The sequence below is a fragment of the Phoxinus phoxinus genome (assembly GCF_949152265.1).
Source record: "Phoxinus phoxinus genome assembly, chromosome: 9".
Taxonomy (NCBI): Eukaryota; Metazoa; Chordata; class Actinopteri; order Cypriniformes; family Leuciscidae; genus Phoxinus; species Phoxinus phoxinus.
The window spans coordinates 5,327,291-5,342,824 of NC_136884.1; the positions used below are offsets into that span (position 1 = coordinate 5,327,291).

The 15,534-nt window shown below is 36.9% G+C and overlaps 2 protein-coding genes across 2 annotated transcripts in view; both read right to left on the reverse strand.

Moving 5' to 3' along the window:
• ttll12 (tubulin tyrosine ligase-like family, member 12) overlaps positions 1–6,408 on the reverse strand; it is a 35,594-nt gene extending 29,186 nt beyond the window's left edge. Inside the window, exons 1-3 of the mRNA XM_079622391.1 lie at positions 6,193–6,408; positions 5,828–5,976; positions 423–621 (exon numbers count right to left, since the gene is read on the reverse strand). Coding sequence (XP_079478517.1) covers positions 423–621; positions 5,828–5,976; positions 6,193–6,327 — 483 coding nt within the window. The 5' untranslated portion in view covers positions 6,328–6,408. The remainder of the gene's footprint in view (positions 1–422; positions 622–5,827; positions 5,977–6,192) is intronic.
• Positions 6,409–6,487: 79 nt separating this feature from the next.
• pnpla3 (patatin-like phospholipase domain containing 3) lies at positions 6,488–15,520 on the reverse strand. Its single transcript, XM_079622260.1, has 9 exons — positions 15,174–15,520; positions 14,028–14,260; positions 12,931–12,996; positions 10,166–10,375; positions 9,240–9,300; positions 8,928–9,128; positions 8,175–8,307; positions 7,935–8,042; positions 6,488–7,623 (listed from the first exon to the last, which is right to left on the reverse strand). Exons 1-9 carry the CDS (start codon positions 15,358–15,360, stop codon positions 7,350–7,352), a joined length of 1,473 nt encoding a protein of 490 aa, XP_079478386.1. The 5' UTR covers positions 15,361–15,520; the 3' UTR covers positions 6,488–7,349.
• Between the last annotated feature and the right edge of the window lie 14 nt (positions 15,521–15,534).

The window sequence follows — 15,534 nt, forward strand, 5'->3', positions numbered from 1 at the left end:
TTAGATAAAAGGGGTATATGTAGGATTCACCAGCATGTGTTCACCAGCATAATGTCTATATATCTGGTTATGTGAGACTACTGTATAGTTTGTATGAATATCTTTTCTTTGCATGACACATTGACATTACAGTACAAAATGGCTCTTTCGGCATTATCCTGAACATAAGGATTCATTGCATGTGTCTTAGGATGGAAGAGAGGCTCTCGAGAGCGCAAGTAAACATCACATGCTTATGATTTTGCAGGCAAAGATGCCCAGAGTCCTTCATATAAAAATCAGTCTACAGGCTTTCATGGACAACCTTGGAAGTCGGGTAAGGTCTCGATTTTTAGGTTACATTCACACATTGGCAAAAAAAAAGGCTATTATTACATAGATTGTCTTACATATAGCCCATTTAAAAGTTATCCTTCTCTTACCCCTTGGGAAAGCTGATAGGTTTGGTTGTATTTCCACATGTTGTCCAGGACCAGGTCCACGACGTCCGGATCAGGAGCCTCTCCGTGGAAAGGCAGACCCATCAGACTGGCCATACGGATCAGCAGTCCGGGAATCTCCAGCAGCTGCTGCCGGGCGCTTTCCACCCTGTACGTCCAGGCGTGATCTACAAGAAACACACTACAAACCAAAAGAGAGAAAACATTTTCAAAATCAACCAAAAAAATCTAAGCATTCCTGCTATTGTTCATAGAGTAGAGCATAGCGCTAGCAATGGCAAGGTTCTGGGGCGGACACACATGGTCTTGTAAACCAAATGTGTCAGAAAGTTTATAATCTTAATACAATACACAATAAAAAACTACTGCACAACATGTTTCTTCTGCAAGATGTTTAGCCTAGATAACATCCGTATATCACTTTATTCTGAGACATTCGAGCATTTGTGGTCTGGCAATTGGAAACTTATAGACTTTTGACCTCATTTAAACATCAAGTACAAAAGTCAATCAACTACATTTGAGGCATAAAGATTAATAAAAGAAAAGCATTCAACATGCATTTCAAAGGATAATAATGGTAAACACATCAAAATGATAATAATGAGGAACAAACCAACATGATAATAATGGTTTCTTAAAATATGATTGATTACATTTGGTTATATGATATTTAAGATCGACATGATTAAATGATAAAACATAAGCAAGAAATATTTTTTTTCTTCATCATTAATCATTCAGCATCATGGCATTGAACGGTGGTGATTAAAAAGTGTGCTTATTACTGCAATTTGTGAATTTGTTTGAACCATTTTGCCTCCATCTATTGCACATTTTGTTAAAGTAATCGTTCACCCCAAAAAAAATTTGTGTGTGCATATTGTAATAAATGTTGAAAATGGAGAACAAATGATTATGAATTCTTCTGATAAATCCCCAGAAATGGTATATATTAAAGACTATCTGCATGCTTTGAATGTAACGGATGGAGATGACCCAGATTGATTGATTGATTGATTGATTTGTTTATTTAAGTGTCAAACACCATATGGTGCCCAGCCCTCATGGACTTATTTGACACTACAGTAATAATTTCACAATTATTTCCAGAAATAAGAAATGTTAATGTAACAGACAAGGTTGACATTTTTATGGACGATCTTAAAGTTGAACATCTCTGGAGGGACAACGCAAGGAGAGTTTGCAAGATGGAGAAGAAGGAGAGAAAGGCGCTGGAGATCTTCCGCTAAGACGCAGCTCCCTCAGAACGGACTGCTTCATCGTGCACAGCAGTTAATCGAACGATTAAACAAGAAAATAATACTCATTGTGAACAGTTTTATGGTTGAAAATGAAATAGATGGCTCAAATGAGGATGTGTTGAATTTGCAGGACAAGCTCGAATTACTCAAAGCATAATTTGAGCTTGACCTGCGAACTTAAGGGTCATTGTTAGAAGTTTAATGTGTGTGGGTGTATGTAATCGCAAAATGCTTAGGTTGTTAGGGCCACATGTATTTTTTTTTTTCCCAATATGTTTATTGTTCTTTTCTCATTTTATAACCACAGAACAAGTACACATGCTTACACCCTTTCACATATACATCTTCAATTTACACTTCTTAAAAGAAAGAAAAAAAATATATATAATAATAAATAAAAATAAAATATAAAAATAATAATAATAAAAAGAGATAAATAAGTAAATAATAAAACATGAATTTGTTACAAACAGTGTTTACAGAGTCTTTTTCCGTACTATCTACATTCCCAGTTTACATGATATTTATGTATGGCTCCCACAGCTGATCAAAGTCTTTCCTCTTGCATTTAGCAATATAAGTTAGCCTTTCCAGTCCGATACAGTTTGATATCTCCTTTATCCACATTTTCATGGATGGAGCATCCATACTCTTCCAGCATAATGCAATAGCTCTTCTGGCTTGAAGCAGACCAAAGTCTATAAGTTTAATCTGTCTTGGTGTTTGTATAAAGTCCATTGGATATATTCCAAGAATACAAAGTTTTACATTCAAAGGAATTATAATGTTAAACATGTTTGACATACATTTTATAATCTCCTTCCAGAAGTTTTGTATTTTTGGACATTCCCAGAGGCAATGATATATACCTTTATTATCCAAGCATTTAGAACACACATCTGGAATATTACAGGACATTTGATGAAGTTTGACAGGTGTTATATAAGTTCTCATTAACCATTTATATTGAAGTAATTTAAACCTTGTATTTATTGTCTGTGTTTGTGCTTTAAGACATGCATATTTCCAGTCCGCCTCATCTATATCTTCATTTATATCAATTTTCCAGGCATTTAATTTGTCCAATGTTGATTCAGTACTGTGTTTGGCCATTAAATTATAGTACACAGATACGTGACCCTTGCCTTCTAGATTTACAAGAGTTATTTCTTCTAATTTTGATAAAGATGGCATACAGATTATCTGTTCTTCTTTTGATAACATGTAACTTTTCAACTGCAAATACTTAAAAAAAATGCTTTTTGGGGATTGTATATTTCTGGCACAGCTGATCAAATGAAAGTAAAACACCATCTTCATATAGATCCATAATTTTCTGAATGCCTCTTATATTCCATAACTTAAATCCACCATCTTTATTACCAGGTATAAATTGTTTATTACCCCAAATAGGAGTAAATTGGGATAATCTCGGCATATCACCAATATGCTTATGTGCAGCGTGCCAGATTGAAACAGTATTTTTAAGGAAAGGGTTTTTTGTTTTCTTCTTCAATGACTTAATATCTGAGGAGTATAGATAAATTTTTAATGGCATATCTGGGATGGACTCTTGTTCAATGTCTACCCAAGCTGGAGGCACTGTTGTAGAAAAATAGTTTAATGCTGAAGTCAGCTGGGCAGCCATATAGTACCATCTAAAATTCGGAAGTTGAAGCCCTCCCCTTTCATAGGGCAGGTGTAATAGCTTAAGGCGAAGTCTAGCTTTTCTATCATTCCAGATAAATTGAGCAATTAGTTTGTTAAGTTTCTCATAAAACATGTTTGGTAATGGCAATGGGCGTGTTTGAAAAAAGTATAAGAATTTGGGTAGAATAGACATTTTAATTATGTTAATTCGTCCGATCATGGATATTGGTAAATTTGACCACTTTTTCAATGCTTCAGTGGTTCTTTCCAGCAGGGGATCGTAATTTATTGAGAAGATTTCACTAAGGTCGGGAGTCATTTTGACACCTAAATACTTAAAGCCTTCCGTAGTTGTCATAAAGGGGGTATTTATTACGGGTCTATGTCTTTCTTCCTTATTTAGAAATAATAACACTGATTTAGAGTTGTTAATTTTATATCCAGAAAACTCTCCAAAATTTTCGATTAATCTCATCAAATTGGAAATACTACTTTTCACATTAGTGAGAAAAAATATAATATCATCTGCAAATAAGGAGATACGATGATCCTTCTCCCCAATTGTAATGCCTGATATTCCTGTATGTTCTCTCACTGCCATAGCTAGGGGTTCGATTGCCAACACGAACAACAGTGGGGACAGAGGACACCCCTGACGGGTGGATCGCTGCAGATTGAATGATCTTGAGATGGTGTTATTAGTTCGTATCTCAACAGCTGGGTCCGTATATAAGAGCCGAATCCACTTCAGAAACGTTTCACCTAATCCAAATCTTGGAAGAACATCAAAGAGATCAAAGAGTCCCATTCTATTCTGTCGAATGCTTGGCATGCATCTACTGATAACATTGCGGTGTCTTTTTCATTGTGTCTCTCATATAGTACATTCAAGACTCTTCTGATATTGTGATAACCTTGTCTTTTTTGAACAAAGCCTTGTTGATCGTCAATAATTAATTGGGGAAGGTATTTGTCTAATTTTCTAGCAAGTGCTTTACAAAGTATTTTTGTATCGCATCCCATTAAACTAATTGGTCTGTACGATGAGCATTCAGTTGGGGGTTTATTTGGTTTTAATATTATAGTTATTATAGCCAGCCACATGTATTTTTAAAGGGGAACTGTGAACATCGTTTGCCTCAGACATAAAAAAAAATGTGTAAAACTAGAGAAAGGCCAAAAGGGCTGCGATAGAAAAACTTACCAAATAAAGCTTTTGTGTATGTGCTTCATAAAATAGGTGTGAAAAGGAAATTGATATTTTTTACATTATAAGGGAATTGGCTGTACTATAATGACAGCCCATAGTTAGAAGGCGGCCTATAGCAGGGTTAGTATAAAAAGCCTTGAGGAGGTTTTTTCGGGGGCCGCAATTCAGGTGAAGACTTATACGTGTTTATGTTAGTTTTGCCTTTGGAATTTTTCTGTCTTTGTATTATTCCAAATCTTATTAAAATAAAACGAAATCATGTTGTGGTGATTCGTAAAACTTTTTAAAGTCTAAGAGTAATTTTTCCTTATCAATATTTCATGATATTTCAATGAAATATTAATATTAGCAAACGCCCAGTGCATCCGAATCCACCGCCGAGGACGCTGAAACGACATCTAACATCTTTAATCTAAAGGTAAGGGCATTATTTGATTGGAGCAGATTATGGAAATGTTTTAGAAGGATCTAGAGAGGTTACAGTGGGATAAAAATACAACAATATTTATCAAGTCTAGACTACTAAATCAAAACCAAACAGCCTCCAGCATATTTGTGTCCTCTCCATATGCACTCCCCAGAAAAAAACCCATTAAAGATAAGATAAAGACCCTGTTTCCATATCTGTGTGACACCTTCTGGTGAACTTTCTCTTTCCTGTGTGGGTTTTGACACCGGTCACGTTCTGTTGGGTATTATATATGTAGGCTATATATATATATAGTGACTAATGATAGTGTCTTTACAAGAGAGAGTGTGTTGTGGCAAAAAAATAAAAATAAAATCATCATCACTGCGTAAGAGACACTCTGAATCAAATTCTTAAAAAGTATTTATTCTTGCAAGAAGGCCCAGTCACCACACCGAAGTTACGCTGTAGAGTGAGTGAGATAAAGGTCAGCTGGGCCGCTGAGTTTTATACTCGTCTCGAGGTCTTACTCAGCGGGTTTCTTTCCCCCCCGTGCATATTCCAAGATAAAGCACACATTGTCGCATATCCTTACAACTTATGACTTAAAGTAAATACTGGGGTCAAAGCCAAGGTCCCTTTCCTGCTGTTCCCAAAGTTGCACTTTCACACGTATACAAACAAATCCATTTCCTGTTCACAATACAAACATGTGACTCATATAACTGAAAATCAATGAATATCTAATTTTTGGGAGGGCTGGTTACATAACAGAGAACTAAGAGCCCAATATTTACAATCTTCAAATGAATCTTTCCTGACTGTCCGCCCAATGACTCCCTGCTGGCCTCACCTGGTGGGATCAGCAGCCTGCAGGCCACTCTCATCGGTCACAATCACTTTATAACTCATCTCAGCTTGAGGATGGGCTCTGCGTTCATCGTCCTCATCTTCCTCTTCTTCCACATGCATTATACCAAATACTTCACCAGCATCAAATACCTAAAAGAGAAAGAAAATCTATTAATTTATCTCTCTATACAAGTTCAAACAACATTGGGGTCTTGGTACTTGGTTTTATTCGTGGGACAGTAAGACTATTATTTAAATAAAACTGTGTATGCATATTTGCAGTTTCATAACTAACGTTATTACTTCCAGACGCTGTCAAACTGGTGGCACACATACATTCACAGCAGTGATGGTTGTGTAATTTACCTCATTGGCTAGTTTTAAATGCAAACTCTTCCAGTAAAGCGGAGGGATTCTTGCCGCCTTTAAAGCGGGACTGTGCAGAGAGAGGAAGACCTGATACTCTTCATCCTCTTCTCCGTTTACTTTACCGTTCTGCATCTTTGCTAGTTTTCTTTCTGACAACTTACATGTGTGTGCTGTGCAGGCAGCGGTGCATTATGGGTAACACGTTTAAAGGGCCAGCGCGTCTGATTTAGTTTGTTATTATGATCAAGAGAGTAAATTTTATGTTTGAAAAGCGGTAAATGAATGAGGGACACGCAGTATAAAATGAATTTATTATCCTTTCAATTTTACTTTGAATTAACTGTAAGAATACGGCTACTTAGTAAAATTATTATTATTGTTTATATCGTATTTGTAGAAGCCTATCCGCTAAGAAACAGCAAGGTTACTTTTTCCAAGTTATTTTACAATCCAACCTTTGACAGTGAAATGACGATATGGTCAAACAATTTGAGACACATATTTACATTCAAATCACTTAAAAATGTAAATGTTGTAGTTAATTAAATACATTTAGAATTTGTAGCACAATGACAGAAAGCTTTTCCATGCAAACATATAAATACTAAAAGTGTATTTCTTTACACACACACACACACCATTATTTTTATATACTGAACTCATTCTGTCTTTTATCATGTTCAGTACCATTTTTCTTCACAGATGTCAACATTTGCCAAGAAATTGCTGTGAGGGGGAGAGAATGGAAGATGAACAGACTCCTTAATGCATGATCAAAAGATGAATGGGCTCAAACGGTTTATTTGATTGTACACATTTGTGGCATGGACTTGTGTGGCTCATATCAAAGTATATTGAGGTCTTAGAGAAGTACTAGCACCAATTATAATGTAAACTCTAACATGCATACACTGTCCACATCAGCAAAACACAGTGTACAGGCTGATACAACAGATCAAACTACAAAACACATCTTTGGTTCTTCTGAATAGAGAAAGGCACATTTGGAGATTCTTCAAAATATCATGGAAGGAGTGCTTGACATGATGCATTTACTCTCGACGCTGGATTCCAGAGCATTTACCAACCCAAGCTCATCTCTCCCATTGCCTACATTTGATATGAATGACCAGGGCAGTCATGTGTATAGTTTCCTAAGCTGAAAAGGTTCTGCATTGGTCCATTTGCTTCTCATGATTACTTTGTGAGCCAACAATAAAGCACATCTGCTTAGAGGAAGGGCTTGTGTTGTTAATAGGACTGTCCGGTGGGTTTAGAGAAGAAGCCGCATTAAAGTCTCCAGGAAAAGTCCAGTTGTAACTATCAAGGTTGCTGGCAGAATGAAGTATGTGTCCGTTGTAGTTTGTGACAGGCCTCTGTAAATCTACCATTGGCGGTTCACTCGCGCATCTTCTCAAGGGGGCGCCACTGCACAATAAAAAAAGACGACAAGACATTCAAGACATTTTGATTTTGGCTGTTTTGTGGAATAACATTGATCTCTCATTTCTCATTCTAGGTATAATTTATATTTCACATATTTATTCCAAACACAAAATTAATGAACTTGGATTAATTCAAATTTCAAATATTTGTGTAATATCATTTAGATTATCATCATTAAAATATTTTACACCAATGCTACACAGATTACAGATTTGAAATAAAAAAATCACACGTTCAGCCAACGGTTTGTGACGTCTGAGAGTAACAATTGAACAATTCCTGAGGGATCTTACCTGCTCGTCTCTGACGCTGCACCCTTCCAAGCCAGTTTGTAAACACCGCCTGCTAACTCAGCAAGCCAGCGCACATCAGCAGGGACTTCTGGGATCCACTCCCAAAACCTTTCAAACATGAACAGCACACAGCCGAAGTTAAAAAATCATCTGGACACATCACTCTGACATCCATACAGATATCAACAGAGCCTGAGACGGTGTCACTGGGCAATCGAGAGTTCAAGTGCTGCTCCCGACCTCTGAGCTGCGGAGTACGCGGATTCCACCGGCAGCGTGTACGGCATCAGCATGTAGGAGGCCACGCGCATCGGCAGCAAACCAGTCACCTGTGCCAGTAGACCATGCTTCTCTCTGCAGGCGTCGCAAAACACTGTTAACACATGCACATTGTATAGATTGAAGAAATACAGTCACAGTTTAAAGTTAAATAGTACATTCCTCCATTTAAATTGCCCAAATTGTGAGCAACTCTGGTCAAGAGTTGTGATTGGTCAACTCTGCTCTGGTTGGTCAGATGGCCCAGTCTGTTGTGATAGGTCTACCACTTACAGCTAGGGTCAGAAACAAACGCATTTTCTTTCGCGTTCGTTCTTTCAACTATCAAATTCCATCATGTAAATAGCGAATCCGCCGTGGCGCGAGCGCAACTGGCATTTAAAGGGAATGGGAGATGTGACTCTGATTGGTTTAACGCACGTAAATCCCAAAACACACCCATTACTCATTAAGAGAAAAAGGACAACCCTTTTAGACCATGCGCCGGGTGCGCCGACGTTCCCTTCGTTAAACTAGCAAAAGTGGATTTGGACACGCCCTAAGTGAACGTGCGCACTGCGCTTTAGACCATGCACTTAGATCGTTAAAATAGTGCCCAAGGACTCTATTTATCGTGCACTTTGATTTGAAAAACAGCCGATTAAACAGCTATTTTACACACTACATGAAAGGTAATATCTGGAATATCTGACATTAAGTATAATTCAATGCTACCTTTCTTAATGGGAGTTGGCAGGTTATCGACAAGCTGTTCATCTAACCACCAGTGGTGTTTTCTCAAAAGGCGGAGTCTCCGCAGGACCCACTCTTTTGTGGTTTCTACCACGACAGGATTGTGATTGCCTGGGCAGCAGCAGGTGGCAGACGTCTGAATCAGAGCCACGTCTGCTCTAGGACACGCCGCTTGTAGCAAATCTATAAAGAGACATCACCGGTTATCTTCTAAACCGCAGCACATATCACATTGGGCACAACGTCTGAATGAACATTTGAGATAAAGAGATACTAAAGATAAAAAGCACTCACTGTTTTCCTGGAGAAATCGGAAGGCGTCTTTATACCCACTCTGACACATCTCTGCCAGCACCTGCCAAACACATGCAGAGACCATGATTTAATTCATAATTAAAAATCTAATTAATTAAATGATGCTTAGATAAACATGAACATGAATGACTCCAATGAAATAGGAAATAGATATTTTCGAACTACACTTAACTCTGGATTCATGTTTCTTAACCATTTAAAACCGGATAGAAATGACAGAAATTATCATGGCAGATTATATGGTGAAAACTAAGATGTTGTTATAAAATAAATTAAATGATTTAAAATATCATTGTGAGAAGTGCTCAAAATCAAAGCGAGACTGCTAATCTGACAAGTTTAGGGTCACCATAAAATCTAAATTTGATAATTCTTGTTTTTTATGGAATATTGTAAATTATATTGTTATATTGTATTATAAATTATTTATTTGTGTACATCAATACTTTTTTTTTTTATTCACGTGCCCTCGTAATCTTGAATTAAAACAACTTCCCTCCCCACTGGCAGCAACATCTAATCTCTTCTCTGGTGACGTGTTCACTGGCGCGAGGGCAGGACAACCTGTCACTCACATGAGATCGACCAATAGCAAGCCACAATCATCCAATCAATTCCCCATGGACAAAACCAAGTCCTCCCTTACATTTTTTCCTGTTCGAGAAGATATACTCAGATATACACAACTTCAGTTTCATGCCGACTTTAAGTTTTATGCTTATGTTGAAATCTGAAATTTGGAAATGTACTGTGCATGTTCTAGGAAGACCAAAGGTGCATCTAACAGCCACTGAGCAATAAATATAAGGCATTTGATAGCACGTTTCTCAAAGGCATATGTAAGACGGTGATTGTGTAATTGCATTGCGGCTCAGGCATGTGAATGTGCGTGCTTGGGTTCTTACTTTGGGCTCTGGGGGGAACAAGGCTTTGCTCAGTCTGTACATGTTGTCAACATTGACTTGTATGCTAGTGTTTGTGAAACGCAGTTCGTGGAAGCTGGTGGAATTGTCTTTTGGACAGATATCACTCTCTCCTGAGAATGGAGAAACAGTGATGGTGTTCTTCAGCTCCGACTGGGGCAGATTATCACTGATTCCACCATCCACATAACGCTGACGAGAAAGAAAAAGAGAGAGATGTGCTATTTTAGGTCTCATTGATCATTCTTTGATGAGAATGAAAAAAGAGAATAAATAAACACACACACACACACACACACAATGGTTTTACGTATCAGGAAATCATCTGGTTCTTGGCAGGTCTGAACATAAGGTAAATACAACCTCAACTGAACAACAACATGACATGACGACATATTACACTGTGTCATTATTTATTTAACAAAAATAAAGCCAAAATAGTGGTGATGGGATGATGATTTGGGCTTGTTTTGCAGCCACAAGACCTGGGCAAAGTATTATAGAATCAAATGTGAGCCAAAATTGGGTCATGCAACAGGACAATTAAAGACTAAAATTGTTTAAATGTTATTTTTCTTTATTCATTGTCTTTATAAATTTCATAATGTTTTTTTGTGAAGTCAGAGTAGGTTTGTACATGTGTGCCGAGCAGAGAGCTGGCAGAGTTATATTTTAGAGGTATAGGTATGAAATGTTCACTTAGCAGAGATGTTCCAATGATGATTATACTTCAACTGTAAAACTCTTGGCATGCTTGGCATAGTTGGCATGCTCTTTGCAAGAAAAGGAATGTTTCAACTGATGCAAATGTACCATTTGTGTATACCACTAATGTATACACTGAGAAATAGTTCCTTAATGTGGAAAGTGGATTGTGCCATGTGTAAGCATGAGGTATACATTCCATTTTTTAAACAAAAGCAACATGTTTTTCTACCTTACAAGGAAGCTGAAAGTCTCTCTGTGATGTATATAAGCTCAATCTTACTGTACTACGGCAGAGAAACACGGATACGCATAGACCTGGCATGAATACAACAATACGTTTCTCTCCTGACATATAAGAATAAAGATTTTTCTTGGCAAGATAACTGGTGTCCGGTCCCGTGAATCAAATAATAACGGGGAAAAGGCTTAATTCCAAGTCTACAACAATGATCACAAGCACACCAGCAAATCTACACTAGAATGGCTGAAAAAGAAAAGAATCAATGCGTTGTACTGGCCCAGTCAAAGTCCAGACCTCAACCCGATTGAAATGCTGTGGCGGGACATTAAGAGAGCTGTGCATAAACAGATGCCCACAAACCTCAAAGAAATGAAGCAAAAATTCCTTCACAACGATGTGAGAGAAGTCCCATAAGAAAATGATTACTTTAAGTTATTGCTGCTAAAGGTCAAATCATAGGGCGTACTTAGTTTGTCACACATGGCTTCTCCATTCTGGCTTTATTTTTGTTAAATAAATAATGACACAGTGTAATATGTCATGTGTTGTTGACCTGCTAAAGACCAGAGTATGTTTGATTATGTCCTGATACTTAAAACCATAGATTTTCTTTTTCACATGACAGTATATGTATGTCTACATAATATGTATTTGTTTTATACATTTATAACTTAACATTTTATGTACAAAATATATATATTCTTTTAAATACAGATGTTTTTTTAAAGGTAGTACATTTTCCAAATTTAAAGTGCAAATATTACATGCAGAATCTCAATTAATGTCAACAAGCTGAATATGTATAATTATATATTTTGTACAGATTATACAAATAAAAAGTCAAGACTACCCACAAACATTTACTTCGCCTCTTTTCCATTGTTCTTTTTAAGTTTTACATTTAGAGTTTGACTAACAGAACAATAAAGTAACTGGAACTACTATTTTGACAAAAGACTAAAAGAGCTTAATATTTTTCCCCATTTATAATATTAAAAAATATATAAAGGAAGCCACCCCACATTCACCAGATCCTAATGACTAAATGATAGCTAGCCAGGAAGCAGCACTTTATTGATCCCTGATGGCTGATGGGAAATGTATTGTTTGTAATGAGGCATTTGCAGGCTGTGGCGAGTTCAGGGTGGGCTGATTCAGGACAAGTGGTGTGATCAGACCACAAGACTTATATAACAGCCTTTATTTGTCTTAATAGGTCAACTTCACAGCTTAAATTTACTCAATGAACCACTTCACCCACAGCTTAATCTACTTAAAGTTTTGATAGATTTTCATTAATCTGGCTTTATTTTGTTTAATGCAAGTCATGATTAGTAATCGGCATGTGTATGAGTAAAGTATCATCGGTACTGCCTGAATAAAGTCACTAAAATATAGAACAGCACTGGGCTGTAACTGTTAAGGTAAACAGAGACGAAGCTCCACAGGAACTGTTTGACCTCTCAGCTATTTCTATACATTGAAGTCTCCTCCCCTTTCTGAAGAACAAGTACACAATGTACTAGTATGTATAGATAGGAGGGTGGTTTATTTGCAGACAAACTAGGTAACAGTTCTACCAGAAGATCTTGATCAAAACAATAATCACGTTTAATACTCTTATTCAGGCCAATGTTAGGTCAGTGTGCCCCAGTGACTGAATTCTTTGAAGTGCAATGTCCCACTTCTTCCATGTGCAATAAAATCCAACTTTCTAGCCAAGCCACCTCACTCAGTGCCTCATGGATTGGCTGAAGTTAAAAATTACATCACTTCTGTTATGAACTTTAATACTTACCACACCACGGAAGGCAGGAGGGATTAAACCACAATATACGGGAATGAAGCAGCTACAAATAAGAGCCTGGGAATGGAGAGAAAACAGAAAGTGAAAATAGAGTTAAAGCGGTATTATTTATTAGGGCCGGGTTAAAAATATAGATTTCTCTATTTTAATCGAAAAAGTTCCTTATGTGTAATTTAAATGCAAGTAGCAAACTGATCAGTTAACTCTAACCTTTAATATTATAGTGATGTACCAACGGGTTCTCTGTAGTTGAGAAATATTTTTTTCCTTGAAGAAATTTGCCATGTACTGTACCTGACAGGCCCCAATTAATCGATCAACTGAATCAAATCACAAGCTTGTGTATCGAAATCGAATCAAATCATGAAATTTGTGTCAATCCCCAGCATTTATTTACGTATGTATTATGTATTATTATCATAAAGTATGTATTATGATTTTGTGTATGTATTAAGCTTTTAATTTTATGTTTTATTTTAATGAGGTTTTTGTTATTTTGTGTTTTTTTATATTTCTACTTTGCTTTAATTCTATTTTTATTTCAGTTCTAGTTTTAGCCATTTTAGTACTTCAACTATGAATTATTTCATTTCAGTTAGTTTCCAAAGCAGTATTTGTAAAAAAAAAAAAAAGAAGTTTAAAATCTCGTGTTTTTACTTTATTTTATTTCTGCTTTATTTCAATTAACAAGAAATCTGCCGTTATTTTAAATTGCATTTTTTCCATACCATAATATTGTTGTGACCCAGACAGAATCTGCAGATTTATTGTACTTTATTTTGCACTACTTTTTGAGGGAATCCTGATTCTTAAATGTGTTCAACTGATCTCTCAGCTGAAATGAGCTTAACTGCAATATTCAATAATGAACAAACACTGGGATTTGCCTAATGATTCTTGGGAACTCCTCCAATAAAATGTAATGACATTGTAAGAGCATTATCATCATGAGAATTAGTGTGATGTCATGTTATGGCCCCATGAAATCATTTTCATATAGATAAAGGTATATAAACGTGGGTTATTAAAGTAATAAAAGTGTTGACAGAAAATCACGTTTCTATGTTAAAAACAAGTGATGCCCTAACCTGGATGAGTTCATCTTTGGAGCTGAAGTCCGACACCAGAACATTTTGCCCGTCCATGACCCGTGTAAGTGACACACACAGACGCCCAGAAGCCAGCGTGTGCGCATTGGACGGCAGGTCGCGATACAGGCCTCCACGTAGCACCTTTACTATGTTGAATGTTGGGTGCAAAGGGCCCAGATTACGCTTCCGCGCCTCCTTGGCAACGTTGATGACATCTTCACAACACTTCTCTAAAGCAATGAAAAGCAATGAACAGACACAAAAAGTGATTTAAGAAATATGAAAAGGAAGTCAAGAGCATAAAATGAACACAAATTAACTGTAATACAGATTTTGCACATTATTTTTCGTCTTTACTTTCGGTAATACACACAATCTCAGATCCTGTAATAAACCAAAGGTTGAGCTGCTGAATCAGCTTTCTATTGCAGATATAACACGAAAGTGAAAGAATACAGTCATGCAGATGATATCACACAGACTTCCACCTTTGAGATTTACCAAACATGATATAATAGTTTCAGAATCATCTGTATTTGATTATGCATGGCTTGCATGCTTAAAAAATGAAATTAGTTGCCTTCTAAATTCATGCATACCGGTATATGAATTTAGTTTATAAATCAACAGTACAATTCTTTGATCTTGTCAAATAACTGACACATTCATACAATGTGAACACCCTTAAATACCCAATAGAAAAAGCTTCTGGATTACACACTCAGAACCGAAGCACATTTTATTGCTCAGAGGTTTCTCTCACATAGCTCTAGAGAGTTTAGTCATGTTTAATATGTTTCAAATGAGACAGAAAATAAAGTAAAGAGCTATAAAATGAATGTAGCATTGCTTAAATATGTTGGTATTGTGATGAGATGACAAAAAATGTATCTTTGACTGACTAGTAGGAATTGTGTGAATTGGTGACTATACCCGAAAAATATGAGTTTAGTAAAAAAAAAAAAAGAGAGACTAAATTCAGTATGTTTATCATTTTAAGCAATCCTGTCTCTTCTATCCATTTAAGGCAGGAAAATGCAGAAATCCCCTAGAAAACTAAAATCAGTAAAAATGACTCAAAAGTCTAGTGAGCTGCCTACAAAGACAGCACTTTTGAAAGGGTCAAGCTGGTGATCTGCATACCTAAGCACGCCTCAGTAGAGAGCACGGATGCAGTGAGAGCCCCTGCCGAGGCTCCGTAGATCTGAGTGGCCCCGCGGATCAGATACGGCGCTTGCTCCAGAAGACAGCTCGCAACACCGATGTGATAGATCCCTAAAAACCCGCATCCAGCGAACGACAGATTCCACCCTTCCTTTAAATCAAACATGACTGCGGCAAAAATCTCAGGCTGTTCTTGCTCGCGTTGTAACTAGCATGTCTTCTGTAAAGGTGTTTGCTTGTCTCTGTGCAGAAGGAGTTGCTGTTGTTGTTTAGGAGTTTTGCTCCCGAGTTATTGCGTGCGTCGGTCAGCATTGGAACCAATAGGAAACTTGCTGCATAA

Excerpts from the sequence above, each read along its gene's own strand:
- pnpla3 (XM_079622260.1), bottom strand. The coding sequence starts at position 15,360 with ATGTTTGATTTAAAGGAAGGGTGGAATCTGTCGTTCGCTGGATGCGGG. Across the intron at positions 9,301-10,165 it reads TGTTCCCCCCAGAGCCCAAA|GTGCTGGCAGAGATGTGTCA; the intron begins GTAAGAACCCAA and ends TGTGTTTGGCAG. Across the intron at positions 9,129-9,239 it reads CCGATTTCTCCAGGAAAACA|ATTTGCTACAAGCGGCGTGT; the intron begins GTGAGTGCTTTT and ends GTCTCTTTATAG.